This window comes from Hippocampus zosterae, chromosome 15 (genome assembly GCF_025434085.1).
Source record: "Hippocampus zosterae strain Florida chromosome 15, ASM2543408v3, whole genome shotgun sequence".
NCBI classification, from domain to species: Eukaryota; Metazoa; Chordata; class Actinopteri; order Syngnathiformes; family Syngnathidae; genus Hippocampus; species Hippocampus zosterae.
In genome coordinates this window covers 9,284,113-9,305,276 of record NC_067465.1, presented here as the reverse complement: position 1 = coordinate 9,305,276, position 21,164 = coordinate 9,284,113, and the positions used below count along the sequence as shown (strand labels likewise).

The window sequence follows — 21,164 nt, the reverse complement described above, 5'->3', positions numbered from 1 at the left end:
AATGCCACCGAGCCACGGTTGGTCTACACAAGACTTTGGAGCGCTCTCAAACGTCTACGTTACTCGCAGACACGTCCTCGGGTTCTGAGGGGGAGGAGAAGGCGGACGACTATGAGGAGGGAGAAGGTGCAGAAGAGGAGAACGGAGGAGGAAATGCGGACGTCATGGGAACGTCATCGAGCTTGGAGGGCGGCATGACTGTGGAGCACTGGATCAGCCGCGCCATCCACGCTGGCTCGTCCGCCACCAACACCAACTCGTCCACTGCTTCCTCGTCCTCGTCCACCAGCAGCGGGGCGGTAGCATGCGGTCGATTGGCCGAGGTTCTGGCCCAGCATGTCCACATCTCCGCGCACCAGCACCACCTTCGCCTCCACCAGCGCAACCAGCAGCACCACAAGACCGGTAAAAAGACACCCCGACAGATTTGACGCACTCTGGTTTATTTGATTACCCTGAATGTCCTGCTCTGCTCATGGCGTTCCGCATGGTGCAGTTTCAGGGTTTCTCACTTTGTATTTGCTGCCTCGGGTTCCATTCTGAAAAATTATGGAATTTCCTTCCATTGCTCTGCTGATGACTGTACTATTTCTTTTGATGGTCATCTATTTGATGTCTTAGAGCTGACTTTTGCAGAAACCACGCAACGCCCCCTCCCTGACCGCACTGCATTTTGCGCAACCCAAAGTCAAATAAATGTCTACACATATGAAAGTCCAAGTCAATTTGAGGCTTTCAAGCACTTGAAGGAAAACGTCAGTTGGCTCGTGTGCTGTTCTCTGAAGGTCGCCTTCTGTTTTGTATTTCTCGATGTGGACGATTGTGTCGGATGTCGGAATGCGGGCCGTTGCCAGCTTTCTTTCGTCTTCTTCTCACCGCCTCCTCACAATCTACCCTTCAATCACAAACAGTGCGCGCAAGAATGTCTTCTGCTTATGTTTGTCAAGGTTAAACATCACGTCGACCCACCATTTTTTAAATGTTTTTTGATAATGAAATTAGCCCTTTGCCATATTGTGCTGTACAAATATATATAATGATGATGTAAACTATATATATATATATATATATATATATATATATATATATATATATATACATACATATATATATACATACATACATACATACATACACAGAGAGAGAGAGAGAGAGAGAGAGAGTATATATAGCATATGTACACATACAGTTTACATCATCATTATATATTTTTGTACAGCACAATATGGCAAAGGGCTAATTTCATTATCAAAAAACATTTAAAAATGGTGTATATATATATATATATATATACACAGTATATACGGTATATGTGTGTGTGTGTGTGTGTGTGTTTTCATGCGTATAGATTCTATCGTCTTGTACCTGCAGGCAGCACAGTGGTTTGAAATCTTCCTTTGGTCCATTTGCTAAGATTAATTTGGAAAAAGTTAGCGTGCACGTCATCTTTTGGCAATTTGGTGAACTTGAGGAAGTTTCTGTTGCGGTCATTATGTCATTGATGGATGACATCATCTTTTGGATATTGACTCCAGCAATGGTGCAACATCTGCCATTGTGCAGGAGGCAGCGTGACTGGTTGCCGATGTCATTTAGGAATCGACTCCAAGTCAGATGCGGGTCAGAGGTTGAGTTTTGAGACAGACGCATGGGCAAGTTAGATGTGGATGTAAAATGTATAATGCAGGGGGAGTATCTCAATAGTTTTGTCCAAAGCCATTTTATTCTCTTTTCATTTACTGCAAGTGTTCCGAAACTTTTTCTTCACTTTTCATTTCTTGTCGGTGTCCACATATTTTGTCTACATTTCATTTGCTTCACTTGTGGAAGGTGTCCCAGTACTTCTTCTTAGTAAGTCACAGAGTCCCATCACCTGTGAGCTATTTTTAGAACAGACACAGACACTGCTCATGTTGTCCTTGGGCCTAACTTGTACCCGCTGGCACCATATTAGTATTTTTGGGGGGACTATACACCATATCTGTGTATGTTCTGGTCTTCGTCTCCTCCATTCCTAGCCACCGATGTGCAATTACTCACCCCTCCCCCACACGCTCAGTCGAGAAGGACAGTAAACCCAAAACGTTTGCCCACATGTTCTTCACTTTATACTTCCTGCGCTTGTACCAAAACTTTTGTTCAAATTCCCCAACTTCTCCCCTTTTCCCAGAGATCCACTCAGCTCCCCCAGACGTGACAAGTTACATCAACAACGCCCCAACAGCCGACAGGATCCAGGCAGAGAAAACAGCGGGCAGTGGCGGCCACAGACAGACACCCAAATACGGCAACGCTGAGCTGATGGAGACGGGGGACGGTGAGCCACGGATGACTCATTAAAGTCCTTGTAATGTGAAAATAAATGTCTTTTAATTTGGGATTAGATGTGCTTCAAATAATTGATTGATTGACAACAATCGATTAAAAAATGAATCGACAACAATTCTGACAATCAATGAGACATTCGTTACCGAAAATGTTTTGGGGTTTTTTTCAGATTTATTCAATGAATCTGGCTGACAGAAGTGTGTCTTTATAGCTCGGCATTTTCAAATGCCGCGCTGCTCAGCTGTCTTATGGGGTTCCACAGGGTTACATTTTAGTGCCACTGTAATTGTTAGTTGTAGCCCTATGTGAGACGAGCAAAATTGGTGATACAAGGTCCCCTTGAGATTTCAAAGTATCGGGTGTTTGCAAAGGCTCCTGACACCAGGGTCTGATTTTAAAGGCAAAAAAAAGTATAACTGTCATGGAGCAAGTCATCCTTACCGGAATTTGGCAGACACTCTGTGGTGGTTTGTCACACTGACAAATCAACATGTGATTCAGGAAGAAAGGAGTTCTTTGTTCATACTTACCTGTCATTGTGTTCATTATAATTTTATGTAACCAAAAAAAAAATCTTTAAACGCATATTTAAACACCTATCTCTGAATTCACTTTACAGGGTCTTTAAGGATTCATGATAAGCTTTATTGTTCCCAAAGGGAAATTTTGATTTTCCAGAGATTGGTCTCTACCACTGTTGATGTTTTTGGTGTTTGTCATCAGGTGTTCCAGTTAGCAGCAGAGTGTCAGCCAAGATTCAGCAGCTGGTCAACACGCTAAAGAGACCCAAGAGACCTCCGCTTCGAGAGTTTTTTGTGGACGACTTTGAGGAGCTCCTGGAGGGTAAATCATTTTTCCAAAGAGGGGCCAAATTATGGAAAAATTAATCGAGCTTAAATGCCAATTTCGATACTTGAGGGCTAAAATTATGATCATCGATTCATCGACCGATTATGATATGAATTACAGGCAGAGCATTTGGCACTGACAGTTTTACACTACTTTTATTCCGACAGTGCAGCAGCCGGACCCCAATCTGCCCAAAGCCGAAGGGGCCCAGATGGTGCCCGCCCACGGGGAGGACCTGGGCGCTGTCACCAGCTGGCCGCCCTGTCTGGAAGCTGCCCTGCAGCGGTGGGGCACCATCTCTCCCAAGGCACCCTGTCTCACCACCGTCGACACAAACGGGAAATCGCTCTGCCAGCTCACTTACGGTGGGTAACGCCCACCTCGCTCAGAAACAAGACGGTGCAGTCCTACCCCGACTTAGCCCCAAGTTCACTTTCTCTACTTACAATGCTTTTGTCTACATTTTTTTTGCACATTTTACTTTCAAGTATTTTTTCCTACATTTCTTTTCACATTCTGCATGTGCCCCGGAATTTTGTGTGCATGTTTTTGTTGTGAAATTGCTTTTTCCTCTTTGTACGTTTATACTTTTGTCTACATATTTTGTACGTTTTCACTTCCCGGATGCGTGCAAATACTTTGTCCCACCTATGGCTGAATTGCGTCAAAGTGCCCAGTGTTTTTGTTTGCGCCGAATGGCACACAACGTGACTTTGTAACTAAATTCCACGAGAGACACACACACACACACACACACACACACACACACACACACACACACACACACACACACACACACACACACACACACACACACAAAGATGAAGATGATATGAGCTCACCAGACTGTGAAATGTTTTCTAGCAGCACTCAGGAGTCGATAACATGGTGAGAGGACGTGCACGTGCATGTGTGTGCAAGCGTGTGAGAAGCTAGAGCTCCATCTTTGTATCTTCTCATCATTCCTGTCGCGCAAGTTTAGTCTTTTGCAGTTTTAACTCAAGAGAGCTGAAACTTTCCATGTGCTCCTAAAAGCACAGCTTAACTGACGCGATCATCATAGTACTTCACTTTTCCCCATTAGAATGTTCAAGACATCGAGTGACGGAAAATGGTACTCAAGTAACACAAATTCAGAATATTATGAGTGATGACTTGAAAGTCATAAGTAGATCTCCAAGTCCTCGGGGGAGGAGTTTTAGGCGAGTAACTTGATGCACGCGAGTCAAAGTATCATTTCTTCTTAACAAAAATACGCGGGTAAATGTACATTGCATTAAAATTTCTATTTTTCTATGGATATGTGATTGTTGTCATTATTCAACACACACGCACACGCTCAATGACCATTTTCTTGTTCGGCGTGTGTGTTGTTGTGTTTGCAGGTAAGCTTTGGTCAAGAAGCGTGAAGGTGGCCTACAACCTGTCACACAAGCTGGGAACCAAACAGGAACCTCTCATCAGACCTGGAGACCGAGTCAGTAGTAGACATGCCTTCAAAATTTGAGCAAAAGCCACCATTTATACTTTTTATTTGTGCCATCCGGACAGAATTTTTAATGGTATTAAGTTAAGATCATGTGGTAATTTTGTGCCAACTCATTTCAAATTGAAATTGAATATATTAAATTTCCTATTCTGATTTACTTTTTGCAATCAAAAATTAATTCTGGAAAATCCGGAGTAGAAAATGAAACTGTAAAGAAAAAAATCCTGTTCAGGTGGCACTGGTATAATCTTGTGGTGTTTTTTCTATTCAAATTTGAATCCAGATTTCCCCCAAATCGTGACAGCACACAGAATATCAATCCCAGATGACAAAGTGCATGTTTTTCCTCCTTCCTGTAGGTGGCACTGGTGTTCCCCAACAACGACCCCGGCTCATTCATGACTGCGTTCTATGGCTGCCTGCTGGCCGACGTGGTCCCCGTGCCCATCGAAGTGCCTCTGACCCGAAAGGCCAGTACACATTTTGGAATATTATTGAGCTCCGCCGCTGTGGCGCTACCATGCTAACACAACTAGTGCCATTTTCTCCCGTCAGGATGCGGGAAGTCAGCAGATTGGCTTCCTGTTGGGGAGCTGTGGCATCACCGTGGCTCTAACCAGCGACCTCTGCCACAAAGGACTTCCCAAGAGTCCCACTGGCGATATTCTGCACTTTAAAGGTCCCGACCACACACACACACACACACACACGCACACACACACACACACACACACACACACACACACACACACAGGGGCTCTTGTCTATATGGCAAGGGTAGGGAACTCCGGTTCCTTGAGAGCCATATCGTGCAGAGCAAAATTATCTCTGAAGGTGGAAGGCCATATAACAGCGGGAGGGAGCTTGCTGATGAGCTGATCATTTGAATGAGGTGTGTTGAAGTAGAGAGCTATCTAAAAGAGGCGGGATATGGCTCTCAAGGAACCGGAGTTCCCTACCCTTGCCATATAGACAAGAGCCCCTGTGTGTGTATGTGTGGGTGAGAGAGACAGGAAATGGTTCAGATCAATAAGAGTAATAAGGCAAAGAGAGTGTTAGTGTTAGTATCGATTGTCTGTCATTAACTTCACATTGACTTGTAGTTTATGTTAAGTGCATCATAAACAAAATGCGTGTGTGTGTGTGTGGGTGGGGGGGGAGTAGCCAAGTGGGTGTCTGTCTGTGTGTGGTGTGCATGTTTAATTCCTGTGCACGTGCTTAACTTGTTGTTGACGTTAAGTGCAGCATCAACATACAAAAAAGTACAAATCCGCTGTGTGCGTTTGTGTGTGTGTGGGCGTGTTTTTGTTTGTGTGTGTGCGTGGTGCACATGTCCAGGCTGGCCCAAGCTGCTGTGGATCGTGACCGAATCCAAACACTTGTCGAAACCCCCCCGAGACTGGTTCCCCCACATCAGGGACGCCGGACACGACACGGCATACATTGAGGTGACACATGCACAACATTGCAGTTGGCATATTATATACGTGTACTGCTTCAGATACCGCTCGAGTGAAGTGAAAGTCATTAAGATATCTTGATGTCCTGACTTACAGGCAAGCAGCCTGTTTATTGTGGGTGTAATTCCACTGGCGAACACTAGATGGCGGCACATCATGTGTTTGACACTCAATTTGAAAGAAGAGTGACAACGTGAAGTTCTTCAGCCTAGTTCTTGCTGGAGATTATTGACAATCAAATCCCAATCAACCCCACTTTTTCTCCCAACAAAAAGCGATGGCTGTTGGCTAATTTTATACTTTATACTGTACTTTATCTTGTTGAAGCTATTTCTTATGTAATATTTTACCCTAACTTGCAAAAAAAATGTTTGAGACTGCAAAAAAAATCAAAGATGATTGATCAAATTAAGTGGGTCAAACTTATAATAACTAAAATTAAATATTGAAAAGCAAGAATCATATTTAGTTAGAATTTTCAGTCACGCAGAGGCCCTGACTGAATGAAGAATTTCCCTCCTTAGCTGTTATATCAATTTTTGAGCAACGGAGGGTGCTAACAGACACATAATCCCATGGACCTTGACTGGTAATTGGCAACCAATGAAAAGAATGATGCCACGTTCAATAGACGTAAAAGTGATCATTCACCGTTTATACTTATTCCAATGATTTTAGCACTTTTAAAGAATTGGGGCAAAAATTTGATGATTTATCTCTCTTTTGTAAATTTACACAAGGGGATAGGAAAATGACCTTCACTACTGTGTGACAGTTGTGTTATTTTTGGGTGTCAGGAAGAAATTCATCGTATGAAATATAGCTGTGGTTTTTGTTCCAATTTGATTTTTGTCAGACTTTTGGGAACGGGCTAATTTTGAAAATTAAAGTTCCTATTTTTACATCTTGCAGTGCGATTCAAAATGCAAAAAAATGTGGATGTGGAATGGATTAATGCCATTTCAATTCCTATCAATGTGGTATTGAGTTAATATAAGCTTCAATTGAACTTGGACCATGAAAATCGGTTTGTGTGTATGCGTGTGGGTGTGTGCGTTTTAGTACAAGACTTGCAAAGATGGCGGCGTCCTGGGCGTGACGGTGACGCGGGCCGCCATGTTGACTCACTGTCAGGCCCTCACGCAAGCCTGCTCATACACCGAAGGTGACATCATCATCATCATCTTCATCATCATCGTCATCCGCCTCTCGGTGGCACTCACATGATGTTTTTGTGTGCGGGTGTGTGCTTGTGTGGGTGTCCAGCCGAGACCATGGTCAACGTTCTGGACTTTAAGAAGGACGTTGGACTTTGGCATGCTGTCCTCACCGTGAGAAACGTGCATCGACATTGGCGAGCATAAATCGACACACCCCTTTTTTTAATCTTTTTGGGATTAAAAGAAAAGTCAAATTTTGGTAGAACAAAAGTTGTATTTTTTTCCTCAATTATCAAGTCCTATAAGTTTCATTTTTGATTTTTTTTTTCACTTATGAGGCTATTTTCATATCAACCTTTTCTGGCTTAACTTAATTTTTTGTAAAGATTACAAGAACATTTTCTTGGAAAGAAAAAGGTACAACTTCACATTATCATCCTAATTTTTTTATGTAAAAAAAATAATTTAAAAATTTGAATTTTGAATTCCGTAACGTGACATTTGTTCCTCAAAATTTGAATTGAATGCGTGTCTGTGTCCGTGTGTCAGAGCGTGATGAACATGATGCACGTGGTGAGCATCCCGTACGCCCTCATGAAGGTCAACCCGCTCTCATGGATCCAGAAAGTGTGTCAGTTCAAAGGTAACATCGATTTCCCTTCCTCCAAAAGTCGGATTTCAACGACAATGCCCGCAAATTGTACAAGTCGCCGGTTTTATGACACCAGCTTTACCGTAATGCACATTTGTCATTCCCGTTATTAGTTTTGTCACTACCATGATTCATTTTAGTCTTCCTTGTTAAGCGCTTTTGTCATTGCTTTTATGCGAGGAATGCTTTTAAGCAGAACGCCATCACTTCCTGTGTGTGGGTGTGTGTGTTTTCAGCCAAGGTGGCGTGCGTGAAGTCGCGCGACATGCACTGGGCTCTGGTGGCACATCGCGACCAGCGCGATGTCAACTTGACGTCGCTCAGGATGCTGCTGGTCGCCGACGGCGCCAATCCCTGTAAGTCGGCTTACGCCCTACCCTTCAGCCGGCACGGCGTGCCCCACTAAGACCGCATTAACGTACACGCCGGCAGGCGACTGAAACGCTCACATAGGCGCAGCTCAAATATACACTCACATTCTGAAATACTCTCATATGCGTGACTGAAACTCTTTTCACACACAACTGCATTGCACACCTCTCACACAATGATTGAAATTTACTCTGCTCACAAAAACACACAAGAGAAATGCTCTCATACAATACTAAATTTGTTTTCCTCTCATTCATTGCTAAAATATTCGCATTCATATGATAAATGGCTCTCGTACTCGCTACTGACATTTCATTTGCTCTCATGCATACAAGTGAACGCTCTCACGCTTTACTGAAACCCTCAGACACCAGTGAAACACTCTCACAGTACCCTGGGTTTTTTTTGGGCTGACACGAACAGTATTAAAATGCTCTCACACACTAGTGATTTTTCTTGCTCACATAAATAATATGCTCTCATATGTCACACTACAATGCATATTTCAGTTCGTTTTGTAAGCTTGCTTGACCGTGATATGTGAGTGGATTTTCCTTGTATGTGTGTGTGAGAGGTGTAGCCGACTAATTTTGCCTCTGAGAGCGCTGTGTGGAAATTGCCCTTTGAATAGACTAGAGACTATGTTCCTCTCTCGTAGGGTCCATCTCGTCATGTGATGCCTTCCTTAATGTCTTCCATACCAAAGGTTTGAAGTCAGATGTCATTTGTCCCTGTGCCAGCTCACCTGAGGCGCTCACTGTAGCCATCAGGAGGTACTTCTGTGTATGACTGTGGGAGAGAGAGAATGATTAATGTGAATATTTGCAAATAATTGACACCCATTATACATAAATAATACAACCCAAAAAAATTTAAGAAAAAAATGCAAATAGACTCCGTAGGTGCAAAGCTAATATATACAGTAGGCGGATGATGATGTGGCGCGTGCTGATTGGTTGGCGTCTTGTGTGTTCAGGCCTACGGAGGATCCCAGCAGGACGCCACCTCGCGGCATTTTGTCCATGCACAGCCTCAGTCACGGAGTCATCAGACTCGACTCGGACGACAAACTCGCCGTGCTCGCCGTGCAGGATGTCGGATGTGTCATGCCCGGAGGTGACCAAAAACACGCACACACTGCATTTTGACCAAAATTTGAGGACAGCTTCACAAAATGGAATAATTAACACAAATTGACCCAAAAAAATAATACACAAAGACAAACACACATTTATGCACACATCTTTGACAAAAAAATTCTATTGGGACAGTTTTCACACACGTACACACAGACCTTTGACAAAACTAATGGGACACTAAGATGGAATGCAGATAATTTAAGAACGTATTGGCACATGTTCTAGAAGGGAGTAGTGTAGAAAGTGAAGGGGTTCCACCAAAGGTATTGTACCATATAATGTTTTTTTTTTCTTTCTTAATTTTTTGGGTTACCATCCACCACATCCTCCTTCCCATCGACAGCTGTGATGTGCGCGGTGAAGCTGGATGGCGTCCCACAGCTGTGTAAAACCGACGAGGTCGGCGAGTTGTGTGTATGCACGGTCGCCACGGGGACGTCCTACTATGGCCTCAGTGGAATGACTAAGAACACCTTTGAGGTTGGAAAAGTGACCTCCTTCTTTTCCTCATTCATTTTTGTCCTGGGTTGTGTATGGAAATTTTGTGTATGGACCTCAATAGTTCCTAAAATGTCCACTGAAAATCCCTTTCTGGTGTTTGGGAATGACTGAATGATTCCAAACTGAGCAGCTGCGTTATTCATTCTTGAATTTGATTTAGTGGACTTAAATACTTCTACAAAAAGTCCACTCAAAATGCCCACATATTGATTAAGGCGGTGTCAAAAGGTAGAAAAAATAGTGGGGGGGGTGTTTTAGGGTGTAAGAAAAAGAAGAAAAAATTGTGGAAAATAGAAAAGCAAAAAAAAAAGGAAAAATTTAAAACTTGACAAGAAAAAGTTATTGAAAAAGAGGAGAACATTTTTTGTGGGAATGGTAGTTGTTCTTCGCGAGGATAAATAATATCCAACCAATTAACTGGCCAGCCAATTTAGTCACCTGATACTGTCTTAGCTCTTTTAAAATTGGCCCAAAAAAATCTGACGATTTTCGCCATGATTTGTATGTATGCATACATTAGAATATTACTTTGCATCTCAAGCTAGGACACAGCCACAGTCTTCCTTCTTGTTGTTGATGTTGGTCTTGGTAAAAGTGGACGTACTGTCTGCAGGTGGTTCCCGTCACCAGCGCCGGCGCCGCCATCAGTGACTTTCCCTTCACCAGGACGGGGCTGCTGGGCTTTGTGGGCGCGTCCGGTCTGGTGTATGTGGCGGGCAAGACGGATGGCCTGATGGTGGTGGGGGGGCGGCACCACAACGCCGACGACATCGTCGCCACGGCGCTCGCCGTGGAGCCCATGAAGTTCGTCTACAGGGGACGGTGAGGAGGAATTTTTTTGCTCTGGCAAATATCATTCGGCACGGAAGCATATCGATGCCCTGTCAGAAAAGAAAAAAAAAACGGCGTCATGTTTTAACATGAACATTTGCACATCTGAACATAAGTGATCACATTCAAATGTGAAACCCGCTTGGTTTGGTGAGTGACGTGGGCGTCAGCGGGTGATACCGTAGAGTTGTCGACTGAGAATGTTAGCTTGCAAGTAGCTAACCGTGAGCCAGTCTGCGTGCTTCCACATGATTATCTGTGTGCGTGCGACAGGATAGCGGTGTTCTCCATCGAGGTCCTCCATGACGAGAGGATTGTGGTGGTCGCTGAGCAGCGGCCCGACTCCACAGAGGAGGACAGCTTCCAGTGGATGAGCCGTGTGCTGCAGGTACACATAACCACTCACATGCACGCGCATTGATGCACAAATACAGACACGCGCACGCAGATAAACACACAAGACACACACGCACACCCCCACCCAAAACCGATTTATGCCGTGTGCAGGCTATCGATGGGATCCACCAGGTGGGCGTGTACTGTCTGGTTCTGGTTGCGCCCAACACGCTCCCCAAGACTCCCCTGGGGGGCATCCACCTGTGCGAGACCAAGCAGCTCTTCCTGGAGGGGGCGCTGCACCCCACCAACGTCCTCATGTGTCCGCACACTTGCGTCACCAACCTGCCCAAACCCAGACAGAAGCAACCAGGTGGGGGGGGGACACACTCGTGACGGCGGACATCGGCGTTACGAGGACGTCACTCTCATGTCCTGCACCTTTAAAGAAGCTCATTTGAGTATCGCTATTTTGGAAGCTGGTCACACACACATTCAAGAGATTCAAGAACTTTTGACGAAACGCACAAATCTGATATGGGTCTTCAATTAGTTCAAACTACAAGTACACACTAAAACTTCACGTCATTAGTATACTACTCTGCTGCACTAGTAACTCAGTAGCTCAGTCCAGCTAGTGGGCTTGTGTCACGCACTAGTAACCTCTTTCATGCCAAGATGAACTTTATTTCAACCGCGACATGCTGCAAGACTTCAAAAACACAAACAATACTGTACAAAATGAGTAGAAGTAGCATATAGTGTCAAATGGCCTGATGATGTTCTTGATCATCCGCAGAGATCGGCCCTGCGTCGGTGATGGTGGGAAATCTGGTGTCTGGGAAGAGGATCGCTCAGGCCAGCGGAAGAGACATTACTCAGGTCGAGGACAACCACCAGGTGGCGACACCTAACACTCCATGTGCTACATGACCCAATACTTTTGTCTGTGGTCCGACTGATCGGTTGGCCGATTGATCGTTTGGACCCCACATTTGTCCATAGCATGTCGTTGTCTGTTTCAGTTCCTGTTCCTGTCTGAGGTGTTACAATGGCGAGCACAGAGCACACCGGAACATGTACTGTACACGCTACTCAATGCACGGGTTAGTATATATATACACACACACACACACACACACGTACACACATACACACAAATTCAATCGGAAATGTCATTCATGGTGCGTGCGCGTGTATGCGACCTCCCCCAGGGAACGACGGCCAGCTCAGTGACATGCTCGCAGCTCCACAAGAAGGCTGAGAAGGTGGCGGCCATGTTGGCCGAACGCAGCCACCTTCAGGACGGCGACCACGTCGCACTGCTCTACCCTCCAGGTAAACACAAACACTCACACACATAAATACGAACACACACACTCCGAAGTGGACTGTTGCCGTGACGTCACTTCCCGTTTGCATTTCCAGGTATGGAGCTGATCGTGTCGTTTTACGGGTGTTTGTACGCCGGTTGCGTTCCCGTCACCGTGCGTCCGCCTCACCCGCACAATATTGCCACAACGTTGCCCACCGTCAAGATGATCGTCGAGGTAATTTCACACAGGCTCATTGCTAAATTGTAAAGGTGGTCCGTGCTGCTAAACACACTCGTTTTATACTGTACATATACATATACAAGCTACTTTTGTGGAAATTAACTTCTTTTTACAGTTTTCCATAAAAGGCGACCAACACAAAGAGCAATGTGCGTGCGTGTAAAATGTGTTGTATGTTGCAGGTGAGTCGTTCGGTGTGCGTCTTGACCACTCAGGTCATTTCAAAGCTGCTCAAGTCCAAAGAGGCCTCGGCTGCCGTGGACATGCGCACGTGGCCGCCCGTCCTGGACACAGGTACGCGCTAACGCAAAACATGCTAGATGCACGTTGATGGGGGAAAACATCATGACGCTTTTGGCGTGCGTTTGTGTTTCAGATGATTTGCCGAAGAAGAAAGCTCCTCTGCTTTACAAACCCTCCAATCCTGACACGCTGGCCTACCTGGACTTTAGCGTGTCCACCACCGGCATGCTAGCTGGCGTCAAGGTATGCAAAGCACACGCATGTAGACACACGTACAGGTCACAAACGACAACGTGCGCACGTGTGTTCAGATGTCTCACGCGGCCACCAGTGCCTTGTGTCGCTCCATCAAGCTTCAGTGCGAGCTGTACCCGTCCAGAGAGGTGGCCATCTGCCTCGACCCGTACTGCGGCCTGGGCTTCGTCCTTTGGTGCCTTTGCAGGTTTGTGCGTGCGTGTTTTTATGTCATGTGTATGTGGCGCGCTCTAACCGCGTGGCGCGCCTGTAGCGTGTACTCGGGCCACCAGTCCATTCTGATCCCGCCGTGCGAGCTGGAGAGCAACGCCTCCTTGTGGCTTTGGGCCGTCAGCCACCACAAAGTGCGAGACACCTTCTGCTCATACAGCGTCATGGACGTCAGCACCAGAGGACTCGCCATGCAGACGGACGCTCTCAAGGTGATCGAGGCGCCGGCGACCCGTCTTGGCGTCGTCCACCCGGCAAACGCGTAACCCGGCGCCGTGCGTCCTTTTTGTCAGAGCCGCGGCGTGGACTTGTCCCGCGTGAGGACGTGCGTGGTCGTGGCTGAGGAGCGACCTCGGACGTCGCTGACTCAGTCCTTCTCCAAACTCTTCAAGGACCTCGGCCTTCACTCCCGTGCCGTCAGCACGGCCTTCGGATGCCGGGTCAACATGGCCGTCTGTCTCCAGGTGAGTGCCGCCGCGCTGTCGGTAACCATGGCTACGCTCATCGTCTTCTTCCTCCTTCACCGCTGAAGCCATTCACGTGTTTTTGTACACCATTAAACAATACAACGTTCTTCTCCTTTTCGATCACATTTCTTGATCGATTTTCACCATTCCAACAGCAGGATTTCCAAAAATTCAATTTTGCCGCAAATGTTTCTGTTATCCCAAATTCCGCATTCATTGCCAATGACGCATTATCTACTTCTACGTTGATATCTACTTCCCCAAACAGCAGTTCCGGGCGCAAGATCGCACTATCGCAGACCAATACATGCCCGAGCCCAGAACTCGCAGAGGTTGAGACAAATTTTAAAAAACCATGGGGGAGGTTGAACAGTGAACGATAATTCTCTACTTGTAATTTTCTTTGAAATATATGTGTGAGCCTAAAAACAAATCGTCGTCAACTCTGTCCAAGCACAACATGCAAAAATCTCAAATGTGATCCAACAGAGCAAAATCAGTCGGAAGTCACACGGGTTGTTCCCGACATAAAATCGATTTCATGTGCAGTTTATGTAATTTCTTGCAAGCCAAAACTGTGTGTGCAACGTTCTCTTCAGGGAACATCCAGTCCCGACCCGACCACCGTCTTTGTGGACATGAGGGCGCTGCGTCATGACAGGTGCGCTAGCGTCATCGAAGCTAATTCACAGATGCTAACATGCTGATTGAGAAGTTGTTAAATGTTGTTTTTTTCTTGTTTCAGGGTGCGACTCGTTGAGAGAGGATCGCCTCACAGTTTGCCCCTGATGGAGTCTGGGAAGGTGAGTGGAAATGGGTCACTTATTTATTGTTGTTGTTTTGTGTGTGTGTTGTGTGGTGGTGGGGTTCAACGGTCATCCACCTTCCCACTGGCAACAAGCTTCTTGGAGTCAGCAATTTTATTTTTTATTTTTAATCAAAGCAAGTTGAGCTACAATAATACCTACAAAGGCTGACAGCCGCCATCCCACGCTGCCTTGATGCTGTCATTCATACAAAAGGAGGCCCAAAAAAGTTAGATGGTTGTGGTCCTTTTTTGTTGTTGTTGTAGGACACATGAAATATTCAAATTTTGCAAAATGCTGGATTTTTTATTTTTTTTTCTGAGAGAATGAATGGTTGTTCGTCGATATGTGCCCTGCAACTAGCTGGCGAGCAGTTCAGAGTGTTCCCCCCCTCTACTGCCCGAAGGGCAGCTGGGATAGGCTCCAGCACACCCCGCAACTTTTATTAGGATAAGCGGATGGATGCCGTCTTCCTGCCGTCATCATTAAAATTGGAAACAATAAAGGCCTGCAGAATGTCACTTTGTATGTGGGAAAGTAATTTCACGTTTCACTTTTTGAAACAAATTGTTCAAATGGACTTTCCCTTGATTGAAACATTTTGTGTGTGTGCGTGTTTACATACATACATATACTTCAAATGTGGTTGTATTTTTTTTTTTTGTGCCAACAACATTTTGCATTTCTTGCTTGCTCAGATCCTTCCCGGCGTTCGCATCATCATCGCCAACCCAGAGACCAAAGGACCAATGGGAGAGTCTCATCTGGGCGAGGTACCAGGTTTCCATCTCACCCCCACTTTGCCAATTAGACTAAAATCCTTCTTTCTTCCCTCTCTGTGTGACTGTGTATTAGGGCAGTGCGTAAATCAGAGGTAATTCGAATTAAGTAGCGAATTGGCCCTTAAAAAGGAACGCTGAATGAGAATTTTGGAATTCAACTCCAATAATCAGTCATCGGAGAGGAATGTTTGGATCCTCTCACATCTCCATATCCACGTGGGGAGTTTCCAGCCCAAAAGTAACCACGTGTGGCTGTATGAAAAATATTTCGCCGGCTAATGAGCATTCAGTCCAACTGTTAAATAGTCAGCCAATAAAGGCCAATTCGGCAGTGCACCAAGGCATCACTGTTGGCCTCTCACGCTGTCCTAGCAACAAGCCAAAGGCAAACTAAGACAAGGACCTCAGGCAGAGACGAACTAGCTTTGTGCTAGCTAAAAATGAGGCTAGGCTAACACAAGAGTGATAGCTTCTTTGTTTTCCACCTTTGTTTCCCTTCTCCCCTCACTGTTGACAGTTATTTTATTTTGTTTTCATTCTGAATCGTTAATCATTCCGAGCGCTGCGATGACTGGACGGGCCGTGTTGGCGACCAGTCAATCATTCAACACGTCGCATCTGTTTTTTAGATTTGGGTTCAGAGCGGCCACAACTCGAGCGGCTACGTGAGCGTGTACGGGGATGAAGCACTGCGTTCCGATCACTTTGCATCCAGACTGAGCTTCGGAGACACGCACACCGAGTGGTCGCGGACGGGTTACCTGGGCTTCCTGCGCAGAACGCGGCTGACCGACGCCAACGGAGGTCAGTGGCGCTGGCGGTTGTATTTTGGGGCTTTGAGCATTCAATCACCACTTCCCAAACCATGTGAGAATGTTTGTGCAGAGTGTGACCTTTAAACCTTTTGTGTGCACGGCCGTTCACACGGCCGCCTGCAGAGCGCCACGATGCGCTCTACGTGGTGGGCGCCTTGGAGGAGGCCATGGAGCTCCGGGGCATGCGTTACCACCCCGTCGACATCGAGACCTCCGTCGTCAGGACGCACAAGAGCATCACACAGTGGTCAGCAGCAAAATTACAATCTGAAAAAAATATTTTAGTGCTTTATGATTTTTCTTTTTCCTAGAAAAAATGGTAAATGGCATTTTTTAAAATGAAAAACTGAAAATTCTCAAATGTGGATTTAAAAATAATCGTATATAAATCGAAAAATATTTATTAGATGCTTTTAAAGACATGACCCTTTCCAGTGATATAAAAAAATCAAAACATGCCATTTCATTTGAATATTTTGTTTCTGATAATTAACAATACAACCTCATTAAAAAAATCTTGAAATTCTTAATTTTCTTTTTAAAAAATGTTTCTCGAGAAAAGTACGGCGTTGCGTTCAATTATTTTCCAGGAAAAAAAATCTGGCAAAAGAATCGAACTATCCTCAAAATTTCTACTTTGCCACTGTTTCATCTTTTAGTGACTTCATTCTTCATTTGTGACTTCATTTTTATCTAACAAGACCTCTTGTTTCTTCCGGTGCTTGTCCCCAGCGCGGTGTTCACTTGGAGCAACCTGCTGGTGGCGGTGGTGGAGCTGGCGGCGTCGGAGCAGGAGGCGCTAGACCTGGTCCCGCTGGTGACCAACGCAGTCCTGGAGGAGCACTACCTGATCGTGGGCGTGGTGGTGGTCGCCGACGTGGGCGTGGTCCCCATCAACTCGCGCGGCGAGAAGCAGCGCATGCACCTGCGCGATGGATTCCTGGCCGACCAGCTCGACCCCGTCTACGTGGCCTACAACATGTAGCTGAACCTGATGGTTCGCCAACGCCCCCCCCACCCCCACCCCGCGTCGACCATACGCAGACATGCTCAAACGCACTAAAAGACACGTTTGAAAGTATTTCATAGCACTGGTTTTGTGCAATGGGAAGCTTGCATATAACATCATTCTGAAGGCTTGAAGAGAAGACTTGCTCGCTCACGGAGTTTTTGAAAAAAAAATGGCTTCAAGCAATCCATTTGTAAGTACGGTTAATTCACTTTTAAAGAGGAGACAACGTGATTCGCATTGTTCAAATACGTATTCAACCAATTTGCCACCGCTTTGGGGAACCAATCCTCTACTACTTATTTGCATTGTTGATTAACCCAAACCCCCACCTGTCCCCCTCGCCTCAAAAACTTTTTCCCCCCAAAAAAATTCAACCTCCATTTTTTCTTTATATTCATTTCAAAATATTTTTTGGGGGGAGGAGAAATAAAAACAAAAATAACGAAGCAAAGGGATTGGGTGACAACAACGCATATGAGGAAAAAAACAGATTGCTCGCATCAGCAAACCCACGAATGACGAGCAGCGAGCATGCGACCCCGCCCGCATGCCACCTCAGATCAAAGACATCCTGAAGTTGACTTTAAACTGATCAAACTTCGGCTATTCAAACACCAAAATGTTCAACCAAACCCACATGAAGTGTGTGAGCTTCATATGAGAATATAATGGGAAACGCCATAGATAGGCTAACAGAATTAACCGATTTTGTCTTGATTCTCAAATTTCTCAACTGCTACTTGAACACAGAGCAGCAATGCATACAAACAGCGTCTATGACAACAGTCATAGGAAGATATTCTCTCTGCAACGTAAGAACGATTGCTGGAGCTTAGTTGGGGACCTTCTCTACTTGCAAAAAAAAAAAAAAACAATGGCCATTTTTGTGGCCTCAGGAACGAAGAAGTGCCAGATGGAACACCAGAAACCCCAAATGGAGTCGTGGCAGCGGCACGGCCTGGGGGGTCGGTCGAGGAAGTTTGAAACGTTTTGCCATTGCAACACAAACCAAAGAAACAAACTGGTGAATGACATTTTGTAATCTTTTGAGATGAATCCTTTCCAGTTGCATTTTCAGGTACTATTCAGCCAATTTTTTTTTTAGCATTTCGACAAGCCACATGCATATGTGTAATTATGTACAAAAAAAGTGATTTAATTTATTTTGTCTCTCAGCAGTCAGGCGACAAAGATGTCTGAGAGTTTAAATATTTGCTCCTAAAAAGGAAAAAAAAAAGCTTTGAGTTTGGAAGTCTGATGGTGGAAATATTTTTTAACCACTCCGTCCTTTTGTCATGTGCGAACGTCAAAAAATGTTTGGCAAAACCAAGTCAATTCCTCCAAGACTTTTATGCCAATGTTTTTACTTTCATGCAAATATGTTTTTGTAGTGGTGGTGGGAAAGAAAAAGAAAAATAAGAGCACTTTGCTGACAAGTTGTTGATTTGACATTTTTACAATTTTTTTTAATGCTTTTGAGTTTTTATGTCAATAAATGTTTCAGGCGTTGCCTTTAAGTGTTTTGTGCACATTTATGGGAGACACATTTTTTTTGTTTGTTTTTGAGGAAATGTAACTTTTTGCCTTGAACACAAACCTTTATCCCTGTCAATTAAAAAAAATGCTATGTTGTATGTGGACCATCAATTATTCTCAAATTATCCCTGGCCACCCAGAAACATTTGCCCCCCAATTTTTTTTTGTGGTCATTTTAACTTATCTTTATTCTCAATCGTTCTTTTTCTTGCAAAATTCAATTTTATTTAGGGAAAAACGTTTTGGCACTACTTTATTCATGCAATATTTTTTTTTTGGGGGCGGGGGGGGACATGAGAGTAAAAGTGTTGCTTGAAATACTTTCATATACATTTGTGTAAGAAAAGGTTATTGCGCGAGCAGTAACAGAAGACAGAGTGGAACTTGTTGATACATTTATTTCCTCCATGTTAGCACATAGAACAGATTTATATACATATTGCTAGCTAGAGCATCAAAAACCCAAAATTGATTTTGGAGCATGAATACATGGGCGGGTGGGCGCACAGGAAGTGACAACGTGCTTTGCAAAGTTGAGTGCCGAGACCAACATTGTGTGTGTGGGGTTTTATTTATTTTTTTTTCGGGGCGGGGGTCAACAAATGATTTCCAAGGTGACTGCACACGACAATCAGAAAGAACAAGAAAAGTCATGCGCTGGAATGACACGTGGAAGAACATGAAGTTGGGGCGGGGGTTCTCAAACCTTTGGGATTCAATGAAGATCCCGCTGCCCCCCCCCCCCCCCCCCAGCCCCCTTCCCTAATCCTAATGTGTAATACTTTTTTGGGGGGGGTCAAATGTAGGAATTGGCAACAGCACCCAAGAATTCAATTGGTCGGCCCTTATTAACTTTTTAAAATCCCGATATGGCAGTTTCAGAACACCTGCAACAGTCCAAGCGAGCACGAGGCAGAGGAGCAGCCTGTTCGTGGGTTGACCGTGATGATATGACGAATCATACATGACGTGGCAGTTGGGAACATGTTATTTACATGTAGTGCATCGGCCAGGAAGAGAGCCCGTATTCGTGAATTTAGGCTAACAATTGCTCTGTATGAATACAAACAATAATACAACAAACAGGACAAAAATAGTTCTATGATTTTCCCTCTGTTCAGTCCACCTTCATCACAAAGGGGAAAGAGAAAAAAAAACGCCTATGGCGCCACCTGTTGGATCATTCGATTTGCATAAATTCGATATCGGCCCGCCTGTCAGTGTATATTTTTTTGTTATTCCAGTCTTGGTTTTTATGGTTTAAAACTTGCGTGATTTGCATTTGCTTTGTACAAATCCACGCCACGTTAAAATTCCAAAAATATATATTTACGACTCAATTTAGCGTTGCCATGCAATTAAGAAACGTGCAGAAGAATTCAAAACAAGAAGGGAAGATTTGTTTAGTCAGCAATGATGCTGTGACCCTGTCCCCAATAATAAGTGAGCACAATTTTGATTTTTATTTTGTCGATTTTAGGTCAAAAGGACTGATTTAAAAAAAATGCCCACATCTGTTGTGATCTATTTTTATATTTTCCCCCCACAGTTTTTTTCTCTTGATGAAAGCAGCGTTTACGTTATCTGCGCTTGGAAAAAATAAAATCATTAAAAAAAAAAAAAAAAGTTAAATGCTGCACACACTTAAATAACATTCGGTGGGACAAAGACAAATCATTACCACTAAATAAAAACTGAGTGTTAAATAATATAAAAAAATTGTTTTGTTTTTTTTAAAAGTTGAAAAAACATTGGAGACACGAAAGAAGGAAGGCAAAAATGTGTGTGTTGCAGACCTTGATTGACGACAGGAGGAGTTGGAGAAGCCAATGGCGTGCGAGGAGGAAGGAACAACGCGGGTCCGGATTCTTTTCATCTCTTTCTGCGGCAAGTGCGCTTGTGGTCGGCGTGCCAGTGCTCCTGTTGACACTTGATCGAGCAGTACGACGTGTTCCAGCAGCAGTGGTACATGGCCTCCTCCTCGCAGTTGTAACACTGGCGCACACAGACGCAAACATTTTCATTTATTTGTTATTATTTTTTTCCACTGGGAAAATAAAATAGGGATCAAAGTTTAAACAACTATTTTAAGTGAAAAAGTGGCATTGATAAAGAATGGGAAAATTAAAACAAAACAAAAAAGGGGTTCTCAATTTTTTTTTTTTTAAATTTCAGTTTCCACTTTTGGTGGTCACTTTTTGCTTTTCAAACATCTCCTTCAAGCTTTTTTAAAAAATTGTTGATTTTCCCTCTTAATTTGATTTAAACGCTGCAGTGGTATCCCTCCTCTGTATGAGCGAGAAAACCAACTAAGCAAAGTGTGATATGAGGCGGGAGGCGCCGGCGTGGGCGTGGTCGCGGTCGT

General features: G+C 44.5%; 2 protein-coding genes across 3 annotated transcripts in view; one reads left to right on the top strand and one right to left on the bottom strand.

The window, feature by feature from the left end:
• LOC127616098 (disco-interacting protein 2 homolog C-like) overlaps positions 1 to 18,805 on the top strand; it is a 34,616-nt gene extending 15,811 nt beyond the window's left edge. Inside the window, exons 5-37 of the mRNA XM_052087510.1 lie at positions 70 to 405; positions 2,171 to 2,317; positions 3,052 to 3,171; positions 3,345 to 3,542; positions 4,563 to 4,654; positions 5,026 to 5,136; positions 5,222 to 5,345; positions 6,005 to 6,114; positions 7,189 to 7,291; positions 7,393 to 7,457; positions 7,836 to 7,929; positions 8,175 to 8,294; positions 8,969 to 9,083; positions 9,287 to 9,426; positions 9,793 to 9,929; positions 10,564 to 10,772; positions 11,055 to 11,169; positions 11,289 to 11,490; positions 11,917 to 12,017; positions 12,143 to 12,223; positions 12,332 to 12,455; positions 12,546 to 12,667; positions 12,856 to 12,967; positions 13,050 to 13,159; positions 13,228 to 13,358; positions 13,425 to 13,593; positions 13,675 to 13,845; positions 14,448 to 14,509; positions 14,594 to 14,651; positions 15,353 to 15,427; positions 16,066 to 16,240; positions 16,375 to 16,498; positions 16,984 to 18,805. Of these exons, the coding sequence (XP_051943470.1) occupies positions 70 to 405; positions 2,171 to 2,317; positions 3,052 to 3,171; positions 3,345 to 3,542; positions 4,563 to 4,654; positions 5,026 to 5,136; positions 5,222 to 5,345; positions 6,005 to 6,114; positions 7,189 to 7,291; positions 7,393 to 7,457; positions 7,836 to 7,929; positions 8,175 to 8,294; positions 8,969 to 9,083; positions 9,287 to 9,426; positions 9,793 to 9,929; positions 10,564 to 10,772; positions 11,055 to 11,169; positions 11,289 to 11,490; positions 11,917 to 12,017; positions 12,143 to 12,223; positions 12,332 to 12,455; positions 12,546 to 12,667; positions 12,856 to 12,967; positions 13,050 to 13,159; positions 13,228 to 13,358; positions 13,425 to 13,593; positions 13,675 to 13,845; positions 14,448 to 14,509; positions 14,594 to 14,651; positions 15,353 to 15,427; positions 16,066 to 16,240; positions 16,375 to 16,498; positions 16,984 to 17,236 (4,406 nt within the window). The 3' untranslated portion in view covers positions 17,237 to 18,805. The remainder of the gene's footprint in view (positions 1 to 69; positions 406 to 2,170; positions 2,318 to 3,051; positions 3,172 to 3,344; positions 3,543 to 4,562; positions 4,655 to 5,025; positions 5,137 to 5,221; positions 5,346 to 6,004; positions 6,115 to 7,188; positions 7,292 to 7,392; positions 7,458 to 7,835; positions 7,930 to 8,174; positions 8,295 to 8,968; positions 9,084 to 9,286; positions 9,427 to 9,792; positions 9,930 to 10,563; positions 10,773 to 11,054; positions 11,170 to 11,288; positions 11,491 to 11,916; positions 12,018 to 12,142; positions 12,224 to 12,331; positions 12,456 to 12,545; positions 12,668 to 12,855; positions 12,968 to 13,049; positions 13,160 to 13,227; positions 13,359 to 13,424; positions 13,594 to 13,674; positions 13,846 to 14,447; positions 14,510 to 14,593; positions 14,652 to 15,352; positions 15,428 to 16,065; positions 16,241 to 16,374; positions 16,499 to 16,983) is intronic.
• A 376-nt stretch (positions 18,806 to 19,181) lies between these two features.
• The window catches only part of zmynd11 (zinc finger, MYND-type containing 11), a 15,732-nt gene continuing 13,749 nt past the window's right edge, over positions 19,182 to 21,164 (bottom strand). For both annotated transcript variants that reach the window (XM_052087529.1, XM_052087530.1), the window contains exon 16: positions 19,182 to 20,794. In XM_052087529.1, the coding sequence (XP_051943489.1) occupies positions 20,672 to 20,794 (123 nt within the window). In that variant the 3' untranslated portion in view covers positions 19,182 to 20,671. The remainder of the gene's footprint in view (positions 20,795 to 21,164) is intronic.